This window comes from Phodopus roborovskii, unplaced genomic scaffold (assembly GCF_943737965.1).
Source record: "Phodopus roborovskii unplaced genomic scaffold, PHOROB, whole genome shotgun sequence".
Classification (NCBI taxonomy): Eukaryota; Metazoa; Chordata; class Mammalia; order Rodentia; family Cricetidae; genus Phodopus; species Phodopus roborovskii.
In genome coordinates this window covers 4390084-4416561 of record NW_026126648.1, presented here as the reverse complement: position 1 = coordinate 4416561, position 26478 = coordinate 4390084, and the positions used below count along the sequence as shown (strand labels likewise).

At 42.3% G+C, this 26478-nt stretch overlaps 1 protein-coding gene across 1 annotated transcript in view; it reads left to right on the top strand.

Annotated features, from left to right (window-relative positions):
- Positions 1-26478, top strand: part of Stim2 (stromal interaction molecule 2) — a 106101-nt gene that overhangs the window by 74222 nt on the left and 5401 nt on the right. Inside the window, exons 4-10 of the mRNA XM_051174109.1 lie at positions 10563-10674; positions 11541-11656; positions 14662-14839; positions 15530-15707; positions 20405-20572; positions 21244-21344; positions 21631-21869. Of these exons, the coding sequence (XP_051030066.1) occupies positions 10563-10674; positions 11541-11656; positions 14662-14839; positions 15530-15707; positions 20405-20572; positions 21244-21344; positions 21631-21869 (1092 nt within the window). The remainder of the gene's footprint in view (positions 1-10562; positions 10675-11540; positions 11657-14661; positions 14840-15529; positions 15708-20404; positions 20573-21243; positions 21345-21630; positions 21870-26478) is intronic.

Sequence of the window (26478 nt, the reverse complement as noted above, 5' to 3'; positions counted from 1 at the left end):
GGCTTTGTGCATGCTACCCAAGGACCTTACCTGCTGAGGTGTGCTGCCAGCCCGTTAGGATACTTTTTCTGAAAAAGAATATCATATTCCTCATATTATTTTCACCCACTTGTTTTAGTGTCTTTTAGGTGTCCACCCCCCCATTGGATTAACTGTTGATCATTGCCAAATGGCAGTTTTTCAGATTCCATCATTCTTCTGTTTATTAGTTGGTGCCCTACTGCAAGAATTGAGTTCATTATTAACGCCTTGTCATGTGAGGATGCTTGGTGCTAACAGACTTGTCTTGGAAGTAGCCTCTGGGGGAAGATCAGCCCAGCATCCCACTGCCTCTTCTAAGAGTCCCACCTTCTGCATTTCGATGCTCAGTGTTGGAAAGTGCTCTCCTGTGCTGGCTTTAGTAAACCTCTACTGGCCCACTCTGTTCCTGAGCCCTTCCTTTTTGACCCGAGAAGGTATTAGAGGTGCGTCATGTTATTTCTCAGTGCCAGTCTTAGAAGCACTGATTACGATTACTTTAGTTGATGTTGTATTTAGAAATCAAGATTTTTAGCAAGAATGTTGTTACTAGGATAGTATTCTTAAATTTCTCAATGGTTAGACTTAAACATTACAGCTTGTATATATATATTCTTTTATTAAAAAAACCACAAGTTCACATTGATAATTTATAACTCTAATTTCAGTCCAACTTAATCTCTCTCTCTCTCTCTCTCTCTCTCTCTCTCTCTCTGTCTCTGTGCGTGCGTGTGTTGGTTTTCTGAGACAGGGTTTCCCCTCTGAGTTGATTTGGAGCTTGTCCTGGAACTAGCTCTATAGACGAGGCTGGCCTGGAACTCACAGAGATCTGCCTGTCGTTGCCTTCTGAGTGCTGGGATTATACCCCTAGTGTCAGTACACACTGTTGCATTGATTGTAACTTAACCTTTCCCTATCTGTGTCTTGCTTCCCTGCCCATAGAGTAATAGGCTGTTAGGCCAGCATGTTTACTTACTTGCTCCCCTGTTTATCACCCTTTTGCTGAGCCCATCGGACCACGCTGCAGACCCTGCCTTGTGTGGGGCTCTGTCCCATTCCCACTACGTAGGTGCCGGTCGGCAGCAACTTTCTCTTTATCTGTGTGTGTGTGTGTGTGTGGAGTGTGTGTGTGGAGTGTGTGTGTGTGGAGTGCTCCTGAGCAATAGAAAGATTGAGATTTGGAGAAAGCTTGGAGAAAGCCTCAGAGGGCATTATTCAGCATCTTTGAGTAAGTGAGTCTGTCTGTGTGGATTTACTTTTTTACTGAAGTGCCTTATTCACAGTTTTCACGTCTTACGTAACTAACTCTTGAGCTGTTGACAAAGGTCCTCTGTAAATGAGCCTACCTAGTAACTTAATATTTTAACTATTGTACTGCTACTCGCAATGGAGGACATTTTTCCTAAAAGTTGTTTTTGACACAATAGCATTAAACTGTGACTCTCTCTCTCTCTCTCTCTCTCTCTCTCTCTCTCTATATATATATATATATATATATATATATATATATGTATATATGTATATGTATGTATATATGTATGTATGTAACAAAACCTAAGTTGGAAAACACTCTATACCAAGTAACTATAGCTAATTTTAAATTGCTAAATATACAAGGAAAAGTCTTATGTAGTTGGAGATCAGACATTTTATAAGTAAAATTAACTTGAGACTATTGTTGTCATTGTAATGGTGGGGTTTTCAGGTTGTTCAGGTCAGCTGTCTCTGTGGGTTTCTCCAGCCTGGTCTTGACCCCTTTGCTCATCCCTCCTCCCTCTCTGTAACTGGATTCCAGGAGTTCAGCTCAGTGTTTAGCTGTGGGTGTCTGCTTCTGCTTCCATCAGCTACTGGATGAAGGCGGTAGGATGGCATTTAAGGTAGTCATCAATCTCATTATCAGGGAAGGGCATTTAAGGTAGTCTCTCCACTATTGCTTAGATTGTTAGTTGGAGTCAGTCTTGAAGGTCTCTGGACATTTCTCTAGAGTCAGTTTTCTCTTCAAACCTATAACGGCTCCCTCTATTATGGTGTCTCTCTTCTTGCTCTTGTCTATTCATCCCCCGACTCAATCTTCCTGCTCACTCTTACAAAGGAAAAACATTTAATTGGCTTACAGTTCAAGGTTTAGACCATTATCATCATGTCAGGGAGCATGGAGGCGTGCAGACAGACGTGGTGCTGGAGAGGTAGCTGTGAGCTCCACATCTGGATCTGTAGGCAGCAGGAAAAGGGAGCCACTGGGCCTGGCTTGAGCTTCTGAAACTTCCGAGCCCGCCCCCAGTGACTCGCTCCTTCCAGCAAGGCCACACCTCCTACAGGTGCCATTCCCGATGGCCCACTCTCATTCAAAGCGCCACACCCCAATGATGACAGAAGCCTTGAACCTGGTCTTTTGGGGATACTCCCAGGAAAAGCCACCAATCTTGTATTCCTTAATGGGCAGGGAGAACAGGCTTGTTTCTTCTGGGGTTCCCTCCTCATGTCACCAGGGGGCCCAGCTTTACCTCTAAGAGCCTAGTCCTTGCCCTCCTAATCTTGGGCCCTCGGATCCTCTGTGCCGTCCTGCGACACCAGCACCATCTGCCATTGTGTTTTCCAAAGAAGCCACTCTGTTTTTTTAAGACTCAAAAAACAAACAAACAAAAGCAAAAACAGAGGAAAGCAGCAGAAAACAAAAGCAAACATTTCCAAAGCTCTTACTTAACATATAATTTCTCATAATATATACTTTAAAAATTAGCATGTTTATTACCTAATGACACATATCCATACTTTAGGAGAAATCTGTTGCTTTGTCTACAAATGCCACTAAAACAAGTTGGTGAAGGTTGTCTTCTTTATTTTTGCCTTGTTTAATAGAATCATTTTCCACACAACTCCATATTTACTAAGCACTTAACGGTTGTTGACATGTTGAGAATATCCAAGTAAAGGAACCAAGGAAATAATGCCCATCTTTAAAGAGATTATTTCATTTGATATGAAATAGTCTTTAAAAAGAAAAAGTCAAGCCGTATCATGTCAGTGCCTATGAAGGCCAGAACAGGGCAGCAGATCCCCAGACGCAGGGGTGACGGACAGTTGTTACGTCACCTGATATGAACTCTGGTCAGCTTGAAGAGTAGCAAGTGTTTGTAATTGTAAGCTGCCTTGCCATGATCTCAATCCAGTATTAAAAGGAGAAATCTGACTATAAAGGGGAAAAACGCATAAACATTTAGCCACTCTGTTCCTGAGATCAAAAATTTGTTGTAGGACACGCAGAGAGATGTTTAAGAAACTTTGATTAAACATTTTTCTTTCACTTACAATGGCCATTGAGCATGTTGCTGCTGTTGTGTTGTTTTTATAGAAAACACTCCTAGAATACACACACACAGTATTTTAACTCCTGTATTTGTGATTAAAAAATGAAACCAGTAATATATGCACATACAATATATTTGAATGAATCTATTCTACATTTTGTTATAGGTTTGGGGACTCAGTATTTCTCTGAGTTCAATTTTTTAGTTGTGTCTTTGTTGTCTCTGACCATCTTTGTTGGAGTAACCACGGTAATATAGACAGTTTAAATAATTATAAAATACCAGTTTATAGTAGAGAAAGGCTACAATGCTCTGTATAGCTGGAATTACTATTGGGAGCAGGATATCCTGATGGTTTTAAGTTTTGAGTATCCAGAAATTTGCTAATGCCATTTTATGTTCTAAAAAGTTTTACACAGTTCTTATATGATGGCAGGCAAGGAATACATGAACAAAAGTATTAGTGCAACTACTAATAGCCGAACTTCCCAAGTTCAGGGCATGGCTTTAGGTGTCCAAATATAGCATGATGCAGGGATTTAATCCATGTCAGGGACATGTCCTATTGATTGATGTGCAACTAGGAATTCATATTCTGACCCTGTTCTAAAGATAACCCTGTCTCCGGGCAGCTGGCTATCAGGAGTGTTGCTCACGAGTGACTACTGTATGTGGTTCATGAAACCAACTGAGGAAAGACAGAGTAGGCCTGCAACTTACTCCCCCTTCATAAGTTGCTTTCTCTCATGTTCATATCGTGTTTAGTTAAAATTTCACGATCAGAGCTCTGCCTTTTTACAACTTAGGTTAACTGAAGTTTCCTGTGAGAAGTTGAGTCTGCCAGTATAAAGAGAACTCTTGAGGTTTTGTAGCTTGAAAATCTTCATTTGAAATTAAATTTAATTTCAGTAGCTTCTGTATAATTAATTACATCCTTTTAGAGTAGGTTTAGCAAACATGTTAGTGTTTCAAACATTTTTTCAAGCCATCGTGTCTTTGGACTCTTGTAGAAATGACAAAACGTAGCACACAGAACATTTTATAATGGTCAACGTTAAACATCGTTCCTTTTGTGATTTATCTTCCCTAACAAGCCTTTTGGTATTTTATAAGGTCGTTTTCATGATATAATTGAAAACAGCATATTTAGCTTTACAGCATTGACCCAGTGTTCTGTGTAATGGCAACAGAAGCGGACCTGCCTGAAAGAACTCTCCAGCACAAATAGTGCTGCATACCGGTAAGACTATGCTTCAGCCGCTAAGAGCTAGTGTTCAGCTGCTAAGAGCTAGTGAACATCAAATGTGGAAATGGTGTATCTCTTCCAGTCAAGCTCTGCCACAGCCAACCCTGAGTGAACCTGGCTGTGTTTGAGGCTTTCTCAAAACGAAGACAGGCATGGGGAGGAGAGAGGCCATGGAGGTCGGCAGTTTGAGCTTCGCAGCCTAGAGAGGTTTTGGTCTCATGTTTGTGCTATACCTCTTTGGAGTATGAGTTTGGGAATTAAACTCTGTGACCTACGAAACACGGTGACGCTGTAGTATTACTTCGTAGTGTTGTTGAATTTCATGAATTAAGACGTGGGAATCTTTTAGCACAGTTAACTGACAGCGGTTGTCAGCATATCATTACACACAGAAATGCTTTATGATTAGAGGGGTTTTTTTTATTCTTTTTTTTGGTATTTGGGTGATTTTATGAGCATGTTTAAGATTTGGAGGACCAGCATTAACTAAACTTTTAACTTAAGTTTGTATTCAGTAAATTATTTTTAGGCCTCTAATTTAATGTAAGTGTGGCTAAGGGTACTGACCGCATTGACTCTGTAAGATTGCCTTTTATGGATGAAAGGAACAAGAAGTTTGCATAGTTGCTCTTTTAAAGTTTTGACTTTACACCACACTGATTTGTATGTCAGGTGTACTTAAGCCCAGAAGTGGATCAAAAGCGCAGAACCCTCTTCTTTATTTATACTGTTGGGAATTGGGGCCTCTATTAGTTCCAGGCTTCTCAGATTCGTTTCCAGAGCCAAGAACTCTCCAATGATGCTGTGAGATGAGACACTCTGAAAGTAGTATTGCTTATTTTTTTTATTACAATTTCCGGGTCACAGGTAGACAATTCAAACTAAAACTGGTTCCTTTTAAAGAAGGATGTTACACTCATTGAATACTAAAATGATAATTTTATGTTGGAATATAGTAATATCTTGTGTAGTTTGGAAGCTCACTATAGTATGCCACGAAATGTTAGGTAGTTAGCAAAATAAGACAGCTCATGTGCTATGCCGTTTTGTAGAAACAGTAAGCACCCTAGGGATTCAGGGGCAGAGATCTCTGCCAGGTAGAGCATTTCATGCGGTTCTGACCTAGTTGTAAGCCCGACTGTGGCCCTGTGCATTGTTCATGTCTTTCTTAGAAGGCTGTTTCAGTTGAGGCTGTAGTGGCCTCTGTTGATGGATGTATCCACCATTTCCCATTTCTTAATTCTCACTTCTTCAACCCTGCTGCTTTCAAAAAGCTTTCACTTCTTAGGCCTACTTTTCATCTTCTTCAAGTGCTTTTCCAAAACAGCTGCATTGTGGTAGGGCTGGAGTGGGAGGGGACAGAGGCTACACAGAAATTGCCCTGTTAGCAGAAAACCGTTGGTTTTGAAATCTCCAGATGTCTGCCCATCCACACCTAGATCAGAGCTCCACCTTCCCTGAAGTTCTAGTTCCACTCACCATCCTTTTCCTGCTCTTCAGAGCTCATACCAGGTGAGGTGGTGCACACCTTTAATCCCAGCACTCAGGAGGCAGAGGCAGGCAGATCAGCCTGATATGTACTGCAAGGTGGCACTCACACATGCGCTCTCTCTCTCTCTCTCTCTCTCTCTGAAATATTACCACCTCCAATTTCAGTAGCCCTATGTAACCCTGACATCTCATGGAGACCCACAAGTCCACTGAGGCAAGTTCTTGTAGTAGGTTACTTGTTGATAACATTCTACATTTCTATGCTACTAGTACTCAATGTCTAGAGAAAAAATCTCAAGTATTAGTTGTACTAGGTTCCCCCCTCCCCCCAGGCTAACAGCCAGCTCCCAAATCATGACCCGGACACTTATTATTGGTTTTAAATACTTGGGCTAGCTTAGGCATGTTTCTGGCTAGCTCTTTTAACTTATGTTAACCTATTTCTCTTTTTCTACCTTTCTCCTCAGGGCTAATTGCTTTCCTTACTTCTGTATGTCTTATTTTCACCGCGTCTCTGTGTCTGTATGTCTGTGTGTCTGTCCGGCTTCTTGCTTGCAGTGTCTCCCTCATTCCCCTCCTCATTTCATCCCTCTTTGTTCTTCTTTTGAGCCTAGCTTTCTCCTGTGTATCCTCTCTGCCTGCCAGTCCCGCCTACCCTTTCCCTGCCTCGCTATTGGCCATTCGGCCCTTTATTAGACCAATCAGGTGCCTTAGGCCGGCAAGTGAAACAGAAGCAACTCATCTTTTCATAATTAAACAAAAGTAACTCCGTTATCCAGTTAAGGTGATATTCTACGCCATAGACAAATGGAACACTTCTTTCCACAGTTAAACTAATATTCTACAGCAGTGAGCATGTTTCACGTTTCACACATGTCAGTTGTTAGACATGTGTGACCATATATGTGATCACTTGGCCAGATGTCTCTTCATAGAATATAGAGACAACAGCTACATTTCACTCTAGATATGGGGCACAAATGAAATGTGCTCGTGTATATTAAAACAAAAATTCCTTAGTTAGAGGAATGATATTTTAATAAAAGAACAAGTCCCTGGGCTAACACAATGGCTCGGCAGGTAAAGCGATTAATTGCTGCTGAGTCCCAGTTTGATCCCTGAAAGCCACAGGACAGGTGGAAGGAGACAACTGAGTTTTGAAAGTTGCTCTTTGCCTCCACACGTGCACAATACACGTGCACACTTATTTGCATATGTGTACACACACAGTAATTCATGCAAAGTTCCTGTTCTCTTGGCAGTCCTCATCCACAGAGAAAGTTGGTTGAGGACAGTTGCATGCGTGTTTGGTTAGTCTCGTGGCAAATCTATGTACAGATGATGCGAGAACACAGGAGAGGTCACTGTAGTATTGAAGTGGGCGAGGGGTAAAATGTCTGCAGGAAGGAGTTCCTAATTTGAGTCACAGAGCGTAAGGACAGGGTAGGCAAATGGGAGAAAGGAAAGCTACTCTGAGCTGAAGAGTGCCAGGGAATACAGGGACACACGGCACGCTTAAAAAGCTACAGACCGTGAGGGTCACCGGTTACGCTGCTGCCCAGTGACCAGCAGTTCCAGAAACAGCTCGATCTGAAACCTATGTGTCCATTCACTTATTTGTTAAACCTAATTAAGGGATTTACCTTGAGAAAGGTGTTGGCCCAGCACGAGAATAAAAATGCTCACTTCACAGCTGTTGCAATGTCCCTGTGAAATAACATTCGTAAATCTGGTGTGGAGTGAATCGTTAATGTTAGCTACTGTTTTTATTGGTGTCCCAATAGAATAGAATTCAACTCTGTGCCTGCATTCAGTAATGAAGCGTTCAGGGTTGACCCTTTAGTTTGCGGTGCTTCAGGCAGCAGCCCTCCTATGCTAGCTACATTGTAGCGTAAAGACAGGGTTTAAAGGGTAGCTCGGACCAGTTCATTAGTCTGCTTATTTAAGAACCGGACCTGACTTAAAGAGCCCAGACGGGATGGCAGTCCCTGACTGACTGCACAGTGCAGCCTCACGGAAGTCTCTCCCCACCCCAGAGCCCTCTTGATTAGTGTTGGAACTAGTTGTAAAAATTACTGAAATGTCAACTTAATAGCACTTGCCACAGCTTTGAGAAAAAGCACTTTGTTAGCAATTCCAAACTCTAAATAAATTGCTAACTTCATTTTTAAAAATGTTGTGTCCTTCTCTGCTACCGTCTGGTTATAGGTGCAGCTCACCTGTGCAGCATGAGTTAGCTCAGTTACAGGTGGGCAGAAGGGACACGGTAGCCTCAGATAGCCCTTTGACACTGAGAATTTCTTACGCAAACAAGCTAATTTCCTCATTGCAGTGTGAATAGATTTTTACAGTACGTAGACTTTAAGTCTGATCTCCTCCATTTATTATGTAGCCCCCAGCAAATAATTGTGCATGAGTGCTTAGCACAGAGTGGTCAGCAAGGGACTTACACACCCTTCAGCGGGATAAGCAGATACCGAAGGGATTCCTTCTCTTATATACAACTGCCGTCAGTTAAATTCCAGAATGACTTATGAAGAGTTGAAGATTTACCCAAGGATGGAAGGTTCAGTGAAACACGGGAGATGGTAGGAAAAAATGCATAACAATGCACTGGGCTGAGGGCTGTGAGATAGGCTGAGTCTTTGGAGCAGAGGAAGCTCCTGGTCATGGGAAGAAAAGAAAAGGTATTTGCAAGGCATCTTCAAGGAACTCAGATAGCAAGTGGAAAAGTGAGTTTTCTCCCTTTTGTGTTAGGATGTGTTGTTTTAAAGATACATTTCAAAAGAAACTAGTTTTACAAAGCTACTTTAGAACCACCACAACTGTCTACTTAGGAAGAGTTTCTTGCCATCTTTATTTGATTTTCTTCTTTGAATCTGATCTCCTTGAAAACTGGGGCAGTATTTGATGTGCTGGATCACTTAGATTGGGTCTTTGATGTGCTAGATTGCTTAGATTGGGTCTTTTACTATCTACTCTGTGAAGCCTACTCTGACTGGGTTAGATTCAGTAGGAGGCATCTAGGCCCGAGCCCCTGGCTGGTGGCCTCGTCTGTGGTCCAGCAGCCTCAGGCCCGTATACAGTCATTGTGACAGAGCTCTATCTAAAAGGGAACACGAGAGACAGCTTTGTCTCAGTATAAAGTTGCCACTTGGCACATACAGCTTTAAAATAAAGTTTTTATTAGTTGTTATGATTTGTTCACATTTCTCTCTTTAAAGATCACATTGAAAAGGCAGACTGAAAACATTGCACGCGAATGTGAATTCGGAATTTCTGTAATTTATGAGGATGCTCTTGTCCCGGATCCGTTTGTGTGCAGATGGATTCACGGCACTGCGCTCAGTGCATCCTTGATGTCCGCAGCCCCGTGTGCCCCCTTGTGTGGTCTGTAAACACTTCCTTTTCCCAAGTCCTCAGAGGAAAGCAGACAGAAGGCAGTGTACTCACAGCCTTCCCTCGGGTGGACCCTTCGTAGCCATGACACACTGCAGGCGGACAAGCGCCTCGGACTGATGCGACTCCCATTGCTTTCTCTGTGTCTTTGCTCTGAGTTGTTACTTTCAGACTAGTGCAGAGTAAGATTCTGTGCTCAAATGCAGACTTTCCTAGTGTGGCCCCTCCTCAAATAACAGCAACAGCAACAATAACACCACCACAAACACACACAATGCACACGTGCACACGTGCGCGCGCGCGCACACACACACACACATCAAATAAACAAAACCCAGCAGGATTATCTATCTGTTTACGAATACTTTAATGTTAGTGTTCCTCTCTGGTTGAGATATTTTTATCTTAGACCTTCAGACGTCTATGGGTTTTAATTTTGGGTATTAGTTGATATAGTCACCTCAGAGGGCCTCCCCCCATCCCAATGGGGTGTGTGTGTGTGTGTGTGTGTGTTTGTGTGTGTGTGTGTGAGAGAGAGAGAGAGAGCGAGAGAGAGAGAGAGGGATTTCCCCTCCCCCATTTTCCTTAATGACTAACATGGTTTAAGTTTTTCCTTCCTCCCCCTGTTTTTATTTCCAAGTTGCCTCAACATGGGTCCGAGTCTGAGGCATTTAACTCCCACAGGGACAAACGTTTCCTTCCTCTTGCTCCCCGCCATATGCTGCCATGCTTAGGCTGGACCTGGCTGCCACAGGGCGATTCACAGTAGTGTATGCATTGATGGGCTAGGCGAAGTGTCAATCAGATCTGCGCCCAGGGAAATAGATTCTTCCATCCTTTACAAACTGTGCGTTGATGCTTATTTTAGAACTGTCTTCATTATTTTTTTATGTGTTTCTTTTGTTTTAGATTCTGTGCCTTTAGGAAAGCAACGTGGGCCTCATTTTCAGTTGTACCAGATTCTATTTTAGTTCTGGTTATTGAATATAATTGAAAATTTAATCTCCCATCTTTGCTTCCTCTAAAGTTAGATAGCTGTGTGCAAATTTTAATTGTGAAAACGGTGTGCTTTAAAATATACCTTCTTTTTTGTCTTGCAGTTCATAACTGGACACTTGAGGATACCCTGCAGTGGCTGGTAGAATTTGTTGAACTCCCGCAGTATGAGAAGAATTTCAGGGATAACAATGTAAAGGGAACAACACTTCCCAGGTCAGTAGTTATCCAGGGGGTTGCCTGCATTGAGGAGTGTGTTTTAGATAATGCCACTCTTCAATTCTGAACCTACAAGGTGTTTCTGGGGCTGATGTGTAAAGGGAATATTGTAACTGTATCTGCTTTAAATACTTTGTTTCTTATTTTGTTATAGTTTGAGTCTGTGTGTGTGCACATGTAGTGTGCGTGCTTGTTTGTGATACAAGTGTGGGTACATGTAGGGGACAGAGCATATATGGAAGTTACAGGACAACCTCAGGCGGTGGCCTCTGCCTTGTCCCTTGCTTATGTTCGCATAAACCCCGTTATGGCCAGCAGGCTTCTGAGTGTTCTCTTGTGTTTACCGCGTAACTCACCCAAGAACTGCATGTTACACGAGTCCCCCCACCCCTCAAACCTGCTCAAGACTGCTAAGCTTCCTTTTAGGTTTCCGCATGCTTTGTTCATTTTAAACGCTAAGAGTGTAGGGAGAGCTTTCTCCGCTACTGCCAACTGAAAGCTCCTAAAGTAAGTTCCGTTTTTAACATCCGCTAAAGGTTATTAGTCAGTCCCATAGCTATTTTATTTTTCTCTGTGAAAATGCTGACACTTGTTAGTTATTATAAAATACTGTCCATTTCTTAAATGTCTCAATTACAGTAAGATATAATAGAAAGTAGCTCTAGAAAGCAACAGCTCAACACTGAGGAAGGCTTTCAGTAGCTGAGTATTACGGAAGGGTTTCTGAATGGTGTGCTTTAAATACGGATGAGCCCTCAGCAGTGACCTCCAGTACGTGAAGCAGTATATATGTTGTTCATGCATTCAGAATTACATATTAGAAATGCCTTGTTCACCACATGTAAACTTTTTTCTGTGTGCAGGATAGCGGTTCATGAAACTTCATTTATGATTTCCCAGTTGAAAATCAGCGATCGGAGTCACAGACAGAAGCTGCAGCTCAAAGCACTGGATGTGGTTTTGTTTGGGCCTCTGACACGTTAGTATCTCTTTGGCTCAGTGTGGTTCAGGGGTGTGGTCTACCCAGCCCTGTGCCATCCAGAAGACGAGAATGGAGAGGTGCAGACCACTGGCTAACTGTTAAGGAAGTATGGCTTATAGGACGAGCTTCTCTGCCATAAAAATGTGAATTTTCAAAACTGCTTACTAATGTAAAAAGCTGCAAAACTGGGGCTAGCTGATAATTTGGATTTTTAGATTTAAAAAAAGTTGGGTTATTGTGGTTATTGTGATTGTTGGTGTTAATTCAGCCGGATGCTCATCCTGAAGGATATGGCAGTTTAACTGTTCTGATGGTACTGGTAGTGAGTCCTAACAGTGTCCCTAGCCACCAGGAAAAGAACTTTTAAGGTGTAGATTAGAAACAAAGATGCCCTGGAAACTTTAGAAGGAACTCAGTTCTAGTAGGAAAGCCAAGTATACAATGTTACTTGCCTGGTTAGGAAAGGAATGTGTCAGAAACAGTTGCATCATATTTTTACTTAAATTTTTTTTTTTTAAACCTGGGCAGCAATACTTTTTTCCCCAGAAGAGAAGTTTAATGTGTTTATTTAATGTACAATTTCTGAATGCTTTTGGATGTTTTTGAACGGTATATATTTTAGAATACTGTGTTTTAGTGTTTCAGAGTCCTAAAAGGAACGCCAGACTTGTACAGGGACTCTGGCTTTTACAGGATGCGGGTTAGGATGTGTGCCTGGGACAGTGCTTGAGGTGGGCTCCTCAGCTTGAGGCTGAAGGCTCAGCAATCACCTGAGTTTGGTTGTGCTTCTCTGTTCTGGCTGGGGCTAAGTAAGCAGGCGGTGAAAACAGCCGGAATTCCTCTTTGTGAGCTGGTGGGCGTTAGTCAGGAGAGAGGATGTAGAACCCTGCTCGAAATGCCCAGGGCCTTTGCCAGAATCCACCAGGTGATTGTTTTGTGTGAAATTACGTTTTTTCCCCAGGAGCCGATTAGTGAAAACAGGAGTTAAAGGTAGAGAATTTTGTCTACATGCCATTTGGTTGGGATTGTTTACTGTATTTATCTGGGAACAAGGTGCTTCATAATCCAGAGAATGTGCTATTATGAAATTGTTTTCAAAAAAAGTATTGTTAAAAATGCATTTTAATAAGCAAACCACCTAAGAAATTAATGACATATTACATTTTAAATGTTCGTCTTAGAATTATCATTTGACTGAATTAGCACCATAGTGTAATGCCCAACCTAGATTTCATTAAAAAACAAACAAAAGACTAATGTAATCAATAAAAAGATACATTTTAAGAGTTTTCACTTATCTCCTCTTTAGTGTGTAGTGCTTTGGAATTTGGGACTGGTCAATCTGCATATTGTTGTTTCTGGAGATTCTATTTCAGGAAGAGTCGGGAAATAGGGCTCAGGGTCTAAAGGAAGCCTGAGTTGAACCTCTCAGTTGGAAGCAGAAATCTAAGCAGTTTTGAGACTGTAGCTGCCTGCAGTGCATGTCTTACATACATGGCAGGGGAGGGTGTGTGCTCTAGAAATACTGAACACTGAGACAAACACGGATGTACCCTGGACTTCCCAGCAACTTGAGACTCCATGGAGTTCATCCACAGGAAGCATGGAGCGTGTCTTGTGGCAGGAGCTCTAAGCGTTAGGTAGTGTCTTAGTTAGGGTTGCTGTTGCTGTGATGAAACACCATGACCAACGCAACCTGGGGAGAAAAGGGTTTATTCAGCCTGTACTTCTACATCACTACATCACCGTTGGTCACTGAAGGACGTCAGGACAGGGACTGAGACAGGACCAGGATCTGCAGGCAGGAGCTGGTGCAGAGGGCTGCGTACTGCCTTGTTCTTCATGGCTTTTCCATCCTGCTTTCTTACAGAACTTAGGGCCACCAATCAGCCCAGGGTGACCCCACCCACACTGGAGTTGGTGCTCCCACACCAATCAGTAATTAGGGACGTGCTCTACAGACTTGCGTCCAGCCAATCTGATGGAGGCGTTTTCTCAATTGAGGTGCCCTCCTGTCAGATGAAGTAAGCTTGTGTCAGGTTGACAGGAAACTAGATAGGACAGGCAATTTACCACTATAAATAACATTCCCCTGGAGCATTAATACACTGTATTACATATTATTAGAAATCATGCGTCTCTTTCTAATTAGTCCCTGGAAAGCTGGTGTATATCGACAGTCAGGGCAAGGTTAAAATGGCCCTCGAGTATAGGGTTTTCTATGTTTTATGTTTCTGAAGACAGTTGTCCTGGAGTCTTTTGCTGGGTTGGTGTCATACCTTGGTAGGCTAAGGAAGACGTTTCCTGCACCTTTCCTTTTACCTAACCACTGTATCTCAAACAAATGGCCACTGGATCCACGTTCCTAGCTAGCTAGCTATGTACACCCGGAACTTGTCACATGGAGGAATAGTGGATAATCCCTGTTACTAGCAGAGGGTGTGGGGGAGAGGCTTTCCTATCAGCTGTAGGGTGTTGGGTATTCCTGGCCTCTACTCATGAGGTACAAGTAACGACTTCCCCCACCTCACTTCCCTGTGGGTTAACAAAATATTGTCGTGTGTCCTGGGAGGGGGGTAATATCTCCCCAGCGTCATGGACCACTGGTGAGCATAGTTTATAATGTAACTACATTCTTGGGGAAATGCCTTTTTGTGAATGATTGGTTATCTAGTCTGTGTCTCAGAGACAGTGACCTGGTCTGACTAAGGGAAATGGAAGCATCCTGGGCCCCTTTTACTCTGCCGGGGCTTCTCCCAGGAGCATGGCGCTGGAAATGGGCCCTGACATGGCCACGTGCATTTTTCTCTGCCTTTCCGCAGGTCCCGTATATTAGTTAGCATACTGATTGTTGGAAGAAAGTTTTGATTTTATGAGTCCAGAATCTATATCTGGGGGAAGCAGATGTTTACTTTTCCTTGCTTTGGATATCTGCTTTTCTGTATATTTACATTGTGTTACATTCAAATTAATTTAACTGTCTGCTTTTTTTCCCCCTATAGGCCCACCTCATAACTGGATGAAGGATTTTATTCTCACAATTTCCATAGTAATTGGTGTTGGGGGGTGCTGGTTTGCTTATACACAAAATAAGTCATCAAAGGAACATGTTGCAAAAATGATGAAAGACCTAGAGAGTCTACAGAGCGCAGAGCAAAGTCTCATGGACCTACAAGAGAGGTAACTGAGAACATCGCACTCAGCCTAGGCGTGGTGGCTCATGCGGGGATGGACCGTAGCCCTTAGGAGACAGAGCTAGGATGATCACATCAGGGTCAACTTTGGCTCTATAGCTAGTGACTTTAAGTTCAGCTTGTGCTACATAGGAACTTGTCTCAAAAAGCCAAAATAAGACAAAATTAATTACTAAAACTGGTCTTAATTCTTGTCATTCACATAAGCAAATATGTCTTACAAAAATATTACCTGAGTGTATAGTGTATATGTAAACACTCTATGGTTAGTGTTCATATTAGGTATAAATACTCATTTCATTTTGTATTTTCAGAGGGTCACAACTTGGGAATAAATGTGTAGAAGATCAGAGGAAGTAAATCAGATATAGACAGAATGTAGTTGAGTTTTACTTTAGCATATATTTAAATACTTGTAAGTTTCTGGATGGTGTCTTTATAGAGACTGTTTTCTGTAATACTTGTCTTTTGAGCCCAGAATAACAAAAGATAGCCAAATATTAGGTTGCCTGATACTTACCTTAATTTAAGATAAATAGAAATACTATTAAAAATCTTCATTTTAAAAAGTATATGTTGTTTGAAACAATGTTTTCTCTTTTCATGAAAGTGAAATTTTGGGTGCATATGTGAAGAGTTTTTTTTTTTTTTTAATTTATTTTTATTGTTCTCTAAGACTCGAAAAGGCACAGGAAGAGAACAGAACTGTTGCTGTAGAAAAGCAAAATCTAGAGCGAAAAATGATGGATGAGATCAACTATGCCAAGGAGGAGGCCTGTCGGCTGCGAGAGCTGAGGGAAGGCGCCGAGTGCGAGCTGAGCCGACGTCAGTACGCGGAGCAGGAGTTGGAACAGGTAGCATCGCTAAGGCTGCGCTCCTGTTGCCGCCCGAGGCAGGACCAGGGCTTTCCTTTCTTCCCTTTGTCCCCTTTCTGCATCCGTGTCCATCTGCATCCGTGTCCATCCCCGTTGTGGGCTGTTCCTCCCGGCACTGGTGAATTCCTGTTTTGTAAATTATGGAGCAGTAACTGAAGGGTGAAGTTGCCAGCAGGTTTCTTCCATGCAACATTATGCCATGCTGGGTTTGTTGCCCAGAGTTCACGTGTGTTTACGTAGTATGTGCAGTAAGTTTGAGTTTCTAATGTCACCTAGGAAGTAAGAGAAAGGACATCTAGTTTGGGCCTCTGTAAAGCCAAAGGCCACAGGGTATCCATCTATTAGTCATTGCTTTGAAACCTGTCGGGGTGGCTTTTGAACACAGTCTGCTAAAATCTTCCCGGTTACCTACAGTGTCCTTCCCGATGTCTGCTTCCTGCACTCAGCTACTCAGAATAGGATGGTGTAGGCTTTCAGACACTTCACGGTGCTCTGGGGAGGAGAGGACTGGTGTAGAAGAATCTCCCGGGGCATGCACGCCTATCAATTTCCTGCTCCGGCACTGTGGTTGGCTGAGTGTAATTGTCCCCCATAAGCTCCTAGTGAGTGTCACTGTTAGGAAGTGTGTCTCTGGGGGTGAGGTCTGCTGTGTTCACGCTACACCCCGTGAGACAGTTTACTCCCTGTTACCTATGGAGCTCCTTCTCCAGCACCGTGTCTGCCTGCACGCCACCGTGTCCCGCCGTGATGGTAGTGGACCAAACCTCTCAAACTGTAAGCCACCCCAATTGAATGTTTTCCTTTGTAAGAGTTGCCATGGTCATGGTGTCTCTTCTCAGCAATAGGAACCCTAACTAAGACATGCAGAGACAAATTACTACAAGCTTGGTGGCATAAATAGATGTAGATTCATCTTCACTCTACCGTGTCTGTAGGGCCTTATCCTACTGGAGCCTATATGGGAGGACCTGTTTCCTTTTCCATTCTAGAAGCTTCTGTGGCCCTTCTTTCATCTTTAGAATACATTCTGTGAACATTTGTGTCTATAATGCCATCTCATTTTTCTGACTTGGCCATTAATTGACCGAGGAACTGAAAAGTAGAGTGAGGGTTGGGAGACTTGTTCAGAATCAGTCAATTACATGGCAGGACGAGAACCTAAGCATCTGCCTCCTACATGGTGTACTGTTTGTATGCTGCCGCCGCCTGCCAGTTGATCGTCAAGTAAAAGCTGAGAATCATGTGATACATTTCAGTAGAATCTATGAGTAAGTGTACATCGAACATCACTTTTCTTCCAAGAGAAGCGTCCTTTTGGAGAATTTGACTGACTGAACCCTGGCTTTTTGTTGCCGTTGACTACACATCTCTCTTGAGAAAACATTTTAAATCTCTTCCCTCTGACTTAAGTTCATTAAGTTTGGGTCTGGTTAATTTTGGTATGTAATTTTTTTTTATTTGCAAGTTTTTTATATGATAGTTTATTAAAACATACTTTAAAAACTATTAAAATAGACTCTTAGGCACATTTTGTAATTATGTCTGGCTTCCAGGCAAACCTTTTCTATACAGGATGAGTCAAGAGGTTAACAGTAAAGACCTAGCCGAAGTTATACTCTCTCCAAGGACTGGGTATGCCCTTTAGGTTCTTGTGAAAACCCCAGCCTGATCCCAGCAAGATGTCTGGTGTTTGTCTTGCTCCAGGACTACCAAAAGCTTGTTAGCTAATTATCTAAGTTTGCCTATTAGAATGGAGACAATCCAAAAGAACCAATAATAGTTTTCCTTCTTGTTAGCATGTGGTAACTACACTCAACAGTAGGCTGTGTTCTGGCATTCTCATAACATATGATGCATTTGTGTCATTTGTCTTCTGAGTTACCCTCTTCCGCTCTGCCCCTGCTGACCACTTCTTCCCACCTAGCCTTTTTGCTTTCATGTCTTTTTACTTTTTTATTTTGATGACCCCCATGGGTTTTATTTGGTTCCTTTGTAGAGTACTTGATGAGGGAGTATTTACAGAAGCATGGGCTTACGAGTGGCCACTAGAGAAAAGGCCTCTTCTTCCCTGAGCGAACATTAACTGCCTCAAGGATAGTGTTTGACAGGTGGCTGCCTCTCATTTTATCTCTGGTTTCGGTACGGGGAGTTTTGCGTGCCTCCGTAGACCCTAAGGCCACTGAAATATGATATGCCATTTGTGCCAGTATAAATACAACCCTCATGCCATCCTAAGTCAGAGATGGCTTAAAGGAGAGCAGGAGGCCTTTAGGTCTACCCAACACGGTTGAATTGACGAGAGACACTGCGCTCAGAGTATACAAGTGCCTGTTTATGCTGCCAGTGGCGTGTTCTGAGCAGTAACCCTGTGCCGCACTGCACAGAGAAGGTCATATTAGGGGCTAAGTAACTGCTGTCTTGTTTCTGCACAGATGTTACTCAACAAAGCCAAGGTTTTGTACATCCTTTTCCAAATCTGTATTTTCCTGTAGAGCTGTTCAATGCTTCATGAAATTAATGTATACATATCCTTATGTTACCCTACAATTAATTCCATATAGTTTGAAATGTATTTTTTTTTCCTTAGTGGAAATAACGTAAAAAATGATGACACGGTATTATTTCCCTTAAATAAAGACTTTCGGCTAATTGCTGATACATACTACTTTAGGTTTTATGTGATTAAAATAGTTTTCACCACAGCGTGGTTCTGCCTCTAAAAATCTAAGTCTCAGACGGTGAACCTCACCGTCCTGTTAAAACCTTCATGAGCTCATACAGACAAAGCAGGCCTAGAAGCCAGCTTTGAGGCGTGGGGCTCTTCATTTCTGGCATGTTTCTACTTGTTGCTCTTTTGTTTGTTTTGTTATATACATAGTTTTCAGATCTGGAATTCATTTGCAAAAGCGATTAGCTAATTTGACTTTGACCGTCCTCATGGATAAAAAATGTAACTCAAACTAAGGGTTAGGATTTCAGTCAGATAAGAAAGTTATGAATAATTGCTGTTGGATACTCGCTAATATGGGATGGTCGTTCATTTCACAGGTTTGAGACATTATTTAACAATTTAAGCATTGCTCAGCTTCAATTATGCCCAAACTACATAGTTTCAGTGCAAAAATAATTCAGCTATTTTAAGGGAAATCATTAGGACTATAAAGAACAACATGGGGAAATGTGTTGAGATTCTGTGTTTAGTAACCTGTACATTTAAATTGCACTGAAGTTTTAGTTTCAGAGTCTTGTGAGAGGAAAGACTTGCTGTAGTCTGCTTGTATGGTGTTCTGCATGACCACATGTTGCAGGGCTTGGTTTCAAGTTCCTCTCCCTGAGAGATTAGCAGGGACGCCACGCAGCTTGGCTGACAGTCTTAGTAAATTCACATTGTCCCATATATTGCTACACAATGCCGGGAGAGTTTTGCCTTAGACGTTGCTTCTACCGACAAAGCATTTTCTTTAAAGTCCCACATTCTAACCCTTCCTTCCTTCCTTCCTTCCTTCCTTCCTTCCTTCCTTCCTTCCTTCCTTTAAGTTTATGGACTGTGTGTCTTGTTGCGATTACTTTTTAATTTTGGAGTTTTAAAATATTTTTCTACACTGCCCAACAGCTGTTCTATTTCTTTATCAAAAGTTTGTGTAGTCCTTTTCTTAGTTTATTCTGGCAAACAGAAAAGTTTATGTAAATGAGTTGGGTTCGTTCAGATCAAACATTCCTCTGCACTTTGGTTTAGGAGTGGCGCTTCGGTTACCTTAGTTAACTCGTGAGAGCCACTACTGCAGTTATGGGTCGGGCAGCAGAAACGCATGGCTCTGTGGGAAGGCTTTGACTTATCTATTCCAGTCCCGCCGTGCGGCACCTCATGTCTTTAGTTTGTACCGTGCCTAGGTTTTTAAGTAAGTGCTCTAAGAGCAGGTTCTCTGTTCCTTCTTTGTCACTTTGTTACTGAGGCTTTCTTTAGATAATTTTTCCCTTAGCATTCATTACACTTAACACACCAGACACCTTTTTTGTTGTTTAATTCTCTGGCCCCTTTAAACGGCATGTGGGAGCAATACCTCATACTTACAGGGAAGGCAATGCATAGCTTCTCACAAGGAAAACCAAGTATTTTCTTGGTCGTAACTGATTTTTCTTGAAATTTACACAGTCTGCTCATACTCAGTGTCTACTTGCTGTGTGCTGTATGGAAAGGAGTGGATGAGGCAGGAAGGGTGGAAATGTGGTAAGAGAAATAACAGACAGGGTGTCAGGAAACGAGAAGTAAAATGTCCACTAGGTGTCAGGCATTGCTTTTTGTATTAGGTGACATAAGTGTGGAGTGCGTCCCCTGTGAAGAGTACTTTGCATGTCCCCTGGGTTCCTTTTCCTCTGTGCCTTATTTCTCTTAGCTTGACAGTGGTAAGCAAAGCAAAACAACAAACAAACAAACAAAAACATCAGTGTTTCTACTTTTTATATGTGGGTGCATGTACCCTCCTCCAGCCCGCGACTTTTCAGCCTTGCTTAGTAAGTTTATGATGCAATGGAAGCCAGCTCTAGTTGCTGCACTTAGATGCAGTGAGCCTAAAAGAGTTGGTCACGCCCGTAATCGAACTAGTTTTTCTTTCTGCTCTGGCACCCGCGTTTATTCAGTCTCCCTTCCTTGTGATTTCTTCCGCTTGTCCCTGCAGGTCCGCATGGCTCTAAAAAAGGCCGAGAAGGACTTTGAGATGAGGAGCAGCTGGTCTGTCCCCGACACACTTCAGAAGTGGCTGCAGCTGACGCATGAAGTCGAAGTGCAGTACTACAATATCAAGAGACAGAACGCGGAGACGCAGCTAGCCATCGCCAAGGACGAGGTATTATCCTAGGTCATGGCCAATCCCGCGGGTCACCAACTCCTTGGTGAAAGCTCTTCTCTTCTGCAGGGCTCTGCTTTTAAAATACAGTTTGCCATGTAAAGTTGAATCTTGTAATTATGGCAATCAAGGTAAAATTGTTCTCCCTAGAGCATATGTAGCTCTCGAAATTACCATAGTGTCCTTGAGAAACTGTGGTTATTATCACTGGTGTAAACGTTTTATACGGAGCTTCTCTCCTCCAGGTTGCCGCCTCATGCCTGATGCAGGTTAGTAGTCACTAGAAATCCATGTTTGCTGTTATTAAATTGTGTGCAATAAGAGCAAGCCTTAATCGGAATTCTGGAAGAAAATGCATAGTTGACTCACTAACCCCTCATTGCAATAGGATTTGGTTAAGTTTTTCTGTTAGTTTTGACAGAAGAGTCTGGGCTTTCTCAGCTCAGTAAGAAAAACAGTTCTCTAGAACAAAGCTTTAAATGTCTTACACGTAGGAAAGCATGCTTTCTTTCTCATGTTTTCTTATTTTGAAAACATGTCTGTATCTTGGCTAATAATCCTCTTGTACTGGTTTTATGATTATTAATACAGTCAAAGCAAGAATCAACTTTGTTAGCATGTCAGTGGGCCTTCCCTAACCGGGCTTTGTTTTTTCCCTTTTGGGTTTCCAGGCAGAAAAAATTAAAAAGAAGAGGAGCACCGTGTTTGGGACCTTGCATGTTGCACACAGCTCCTCGCTGGATGAAGTAGACCACAAGATTCTGGAAGCCAAGTGAGAACACTCTTCTACCCCGTCTGCCTGCCTGTCTGCCTGCCTGCCTGTCTGTCTGTCTGTCTGTCTGTCTGTCTGTCTGTCTGTCTGTCCGTCCGTCCACTATGCAGATCCTGTGCACTTAGGGAAACACACAGCGGCACAGTTTACACTAATTCTGAAACTGGATCGTTTCTTCTTGAGATGGGCCAGTTTCCATGGTCTCTTCCTGTCATTGCCTTTATTTCAGCGTCACATTCAAGGCTCAAATGCAATAATAAAAAAAACTTCTCTATTAACTTTTCAGGAAGGCACTCTCTGAGCTGACAACGTGTTTGCGCGAGCGGCTTTTCCGCTGGCAGCAGATTGAGAAGATCTGTGGCTTTCAGATAGCTCACAACTCTGGGCTCCCCAGCCTTACCTCCTCCCTCTACTCCGACCACAGCTGGGTGGTGATGCCCAGAGTCTCCCTCCCACCCTACCCTATTGCTGGAGGAGTCGATGACTTAGATGAAGACACGCCCCCGATCGTGTCACAGTTCCCAGGTAAGTGAGTTCAGCGAACTTCCTACCATGCCCTTTCAGGGGCGATGTAGTGTGAAATCTGTGGGGGAGATGTACTGTCCTTTATTTCTTTGTAATATTTGTTTTACCCTTAGAGAGTACTATGTGAGATATTCTCAGGTATGTATTCTTTATATGTACGTTACGAGTTCCCTTTTAGAAATACACATTATCAGGAAGTATGAATAGCTGATTAATTCGCATAGTGTAGCACATACTTGTACTTTGGCGATTGTTGTCTACAGCCCGTTGTAGGAGCTTGCTCTGAAACCATTACTTATCATTAAATTGAAAAGGGGGCGTCACGTTAAGAAGGGACAGACTCAGCATTGTGACCACCAGTGGTTATATAAACGCAGTGGCGGCCTTTGTCAGAGACCTAAGGCAGCGCTGCAGAGGACTGGGTGTGGGCGGTAGTCAGCGCTGTGGTCAGCGCTCCACTGTGGTCAGCTTAGATTTGTCCCATTGTAACCCTGCTGCCTTTACATCCTCATCTGAGTCGGTTTGCCTTGAACAAAACCTTGCTTGTTTATAAAATGTAGACGTGATCTGTATATCCGTATGCATACATGAGACTACACACACACACGTGTATATATTATGTAAATATATGCATACATACTTAACATATGTGCACGTGTTAGTGAGGTGTTTTCTGTTGTCTTAAGATGAGGATTGCTGTATGACCCAGGCTGGCCTCCTGTCTTTACCCCTCTGAGTATTAAACTCGAGAGCCAACGTGCTTCTTTGCCAGAATGGGAGTCCTTCCGAAGGAAGCTTTTTACGTATATTATTATTGCTTACTTGTATGCTCTGTTTCTGGTATGATAAAATTTGAATGCTGTAACGTTTGACTTCAGGCAGAATTACAGGTGTTTTCAGTTTGCAGTTTTTTTTTTAAATATTAGAAATTATTTGAAAAATTCTTTATTTTTATTACTGCTTGCCCGGTCCATTTCCCCAATATTTATGACTTTTTAGTGTCAATAGGGCAAAGCTCAGAAGAATGAAAAAGTATATTAGTTGAGCCCTTGGTTAGCTGGAAACATAAAAGTTTAGTTTTTGAGAGCAATCAAGTCGTCTAATCTGAGTAATTTTTAATTTTGACTTTTTCTGTTCAGCTGTTAACAGCTTTCCTGAAACTGCTAGAACAGTTCCGATTGTGTAAAACAGTGTTATCAAATGAAGCTTTTCGTTTGCCAGCCAGGTCTCAGCCAGTGGCCGTGGTTCCTCTGGCTTTAACTCTACTCCTGGTCAGCCGGGTGGGTAAGACAGCGGGTAAGAGGGCAGCTTGCCAGTCTGGGGAACGCTAGAAGCCCGGGACCTCATTTGTGCCCTTGTGTGAGCTGCAAGGAGGTGATAGTTGACACTGTGTCTGTATTGAAGCTGGCTTGCGATTTGAGTTTGTTTATTCTATTTGTTTATATATGTGCCTAACACGGATTCCTAAGTGTATGCATTTGTTTGAACACCAAACCTTTTAAAAATAGTTTTCTTTAAAACTATGCAGAATTGTACTAGAGGATGATTCATTTCAATAACAATAATAATAACAACAATAGTTGTAGTAATAATAATCGCTATTATTATTATCATTACCTGTCTTAGAAGCACTTTTGGGAGTTTGGAAGTAGCAAACATTTTTTGTTGTTTTCTGCTCATTAAAATACTTACTATAAGTTTGAATAATTGGCATGTTTTGAATAATGTGGTATTATATGTAGATATTTAAACTTATGAAAAAATACAAGAGCTAGTTTATATTTAACAGGAAGTTTTAAAAATCAATTTGATTGCTCATAGGATTGGAGAGCTGTGCCTCCACCTAGTGGTCACACAGGGGAACTCCAGTCCGCCTTGTTACTAGAGTCTAAGTTCTGGACCTTGTAAAAAACAAAGGTTGTTAACCATAAAAATAGAGTCCACAGCAAAGTGACGGGATATAAGACAAACTCAAATAAAAATCAGTAGCCCTAATATATCCAGAGGATAAAGGAACTTAGAAAGAAATCAGAGAAACATCACCCTTTGTAATAGCCACAAGCAACATAAAATGTTGTGGGGTAACACTTACCAAACAAGTGAAAGACCTCTATAGCAAGAACTTTGTGTCTTTAAAGAAAGAAATTAAAGAGGATACCAGAAAATGGAAAGATCTCCCATGCTCTTGGATAGGTAGGATAAACATAGCAAAAATGGCAATCTTGCCTAAAGCAATCTACAGATTCAATGCAATCCCCATCAGAATCACAGCACAACTCTTCACAGGCATTGAAAGAACAATACTCAACTTTATATGGAAAAACAAAAGACCCAGGATAGCCAAAACAACCTGTACAATAAAGGCATCACCATCCCTGATTTCAGACTCTATTGTAGAGCGGTTGTCCTGAAAACAGCTTGGTATTGGCACAAAAATAGACAGGTAAACCAATGGAATCAAATTGAAAGCCCTGATATTAACCCTCACACCTACGAACACCTGATTTTTGACAAAGAAGCTAAAATTATACAATGGAAAAATGAAAGCATCTTCAACAAATGGTGCTGGCACAATTGGATAAGGGTGTGTAGAAGACTGCAGATAGACCCATGTCTGTCACCATGCATAAAACTCAAGTCCAAATGGATCAAAGACCTCAACATCAATCCAGCCACACTGAACCTCTTAGAAGAGAAAGTAGGAGGTACCCTAGAACAAATTGGTATAGGAGACCACTTCCTGAACATAACACCAGTAGCACAGACCCTAAGATCGATAATTAATAAATGGGACCTCCTCAAACTGAGAAGCTTCTGTAAGGCAAAGGACACAGTCAACAAGACCAAAGGGCAGCCCACAGACTGGGAAAAAAAATCTTTACCAACCCCACATCTGACAGAGGGCTGATCTTCAAAATATACAAAGAACTCAAGAAGCTAGTCACCACAACACCAAATAATCCAATTAAAAAGTGGGGTACAGAACTAAATAGAAAATTCTCAATAGAGGACTCTAAAATGGCCGAAAGACACTTAAGAAAGTGCTCAACATTCTTAGCAGTCAGGGAAATAAAATCAGAACAACTCTGAGATAACATCTTACTCTTGTCAGAATGGCTAAAATCAAAACACCAATGACAGTTTATGTTGGAGAGCATGTGGAGAAAGGGGAACACTCCTCCACTGCTGGTGGGAGTGCAAACTTGTACAGCCATTTTGGAGATCAGTATGGCAGTTCTTCATGAAAATGGGAATCAGTCTACCACAAGATCCAGCAATTCAACTCTTAGGCATATACCCAAAAGATGCACATTCATACAACAAGGATGTCTGTTCAACTATGTTCATAGCAGCATTATATGTAATATTCAGAACCTGGAAGCAACCTAGATGCCCTCAACTGAAGAATGGATACAGAAGATGTGGTACATTTACACAATGGAGCACTACTCAGCCGGGGAAAAAAACAACAGAGTCTTGAAATTTGCAGGCAAAAAGATGGAACTAGAAGAAACCATCCTGAGTAGGTATCCCAGTCAGAAAAAGATGAACATGGTATGCACTCACTCAATATGGATTTTAACATAGAGCAAAGGATCACCAGCCTACAATCCATACCGACATAAAAGCTAGGAAATGAAGACCCTAAGAGAGACATACTTGGTCCCCAGAGAAGGGGAAAGGGATAAGATCTCCCTAGGAAATTGGGACCATGGGGGGAGGGAAGAGGGAGTTAGGAGCAAGAGAAGGGGAGAAGAGGAGGGGAGAGGGAGCAGGAAGATTGAGTCAGGGGAAGAATAGAGGAGGGCAAAAAAAAAAGATAGCATAATAGCCTTTATAGGTTTAAAGAGAAACCTGGCACTACGGAAACGTCCAGAGACCCACAAGGATGATCCCAAATAACAACCTAAGCAAGAGTGGAGAGGCTACATTAAATTACATTAAATGCAATCCTAGAGCCTTCATCTAGCAGCTGATGAAGCAGAAGCAGACACCCACAGCTAAACACTGAGCCGAACTGGAATCCAGTTGCAGAGAGGGAGGAGTGATGAGCAAAGGGGTCAAGACCAGGCTGGAGAAACCCACAGAGACAGCTGACCTGAACAAGGGGGAGCTCATGGACCCCAGTCTGAAAGCTGGGAAATCAGCATTGGACTGACCCTGACCTTCTGAACATGGGTGTTAGTTAGGAGGATTGGGCAGTCTATGGGGCCTCTGGTAGTGGATCAGTATTTATCCCTAGTGTATGAATGGACTTTGGGAGTCCATCCCATATAGAGGGATACTCCCTCAGCCTAGACACAAGGGGGAGGGCCTAGGCCCTGCCCCAAACGATATGACAGACTTTGAAGATTCCACATGGAAGGCCTCACCCTCCCTGGGGAGCGGAAAGGGGATGGGATGGGGGATGGGGGTACAGGGGAGGATGGACTGGTGAGGGAACTGGGATTGACATGTAAGACAACCTTCTTTCAAATATAAATATAAAAAAGCTATCTTTTTTTTTTTTTTTTTTTTTAAAGCATAGAGTCTAAGGTAGGATGTAGACCTTTATTGTGAGTAGAAGAATAGAGAATAGAATGTCTTCTCCTCCCCAAGAAGTAAGGTT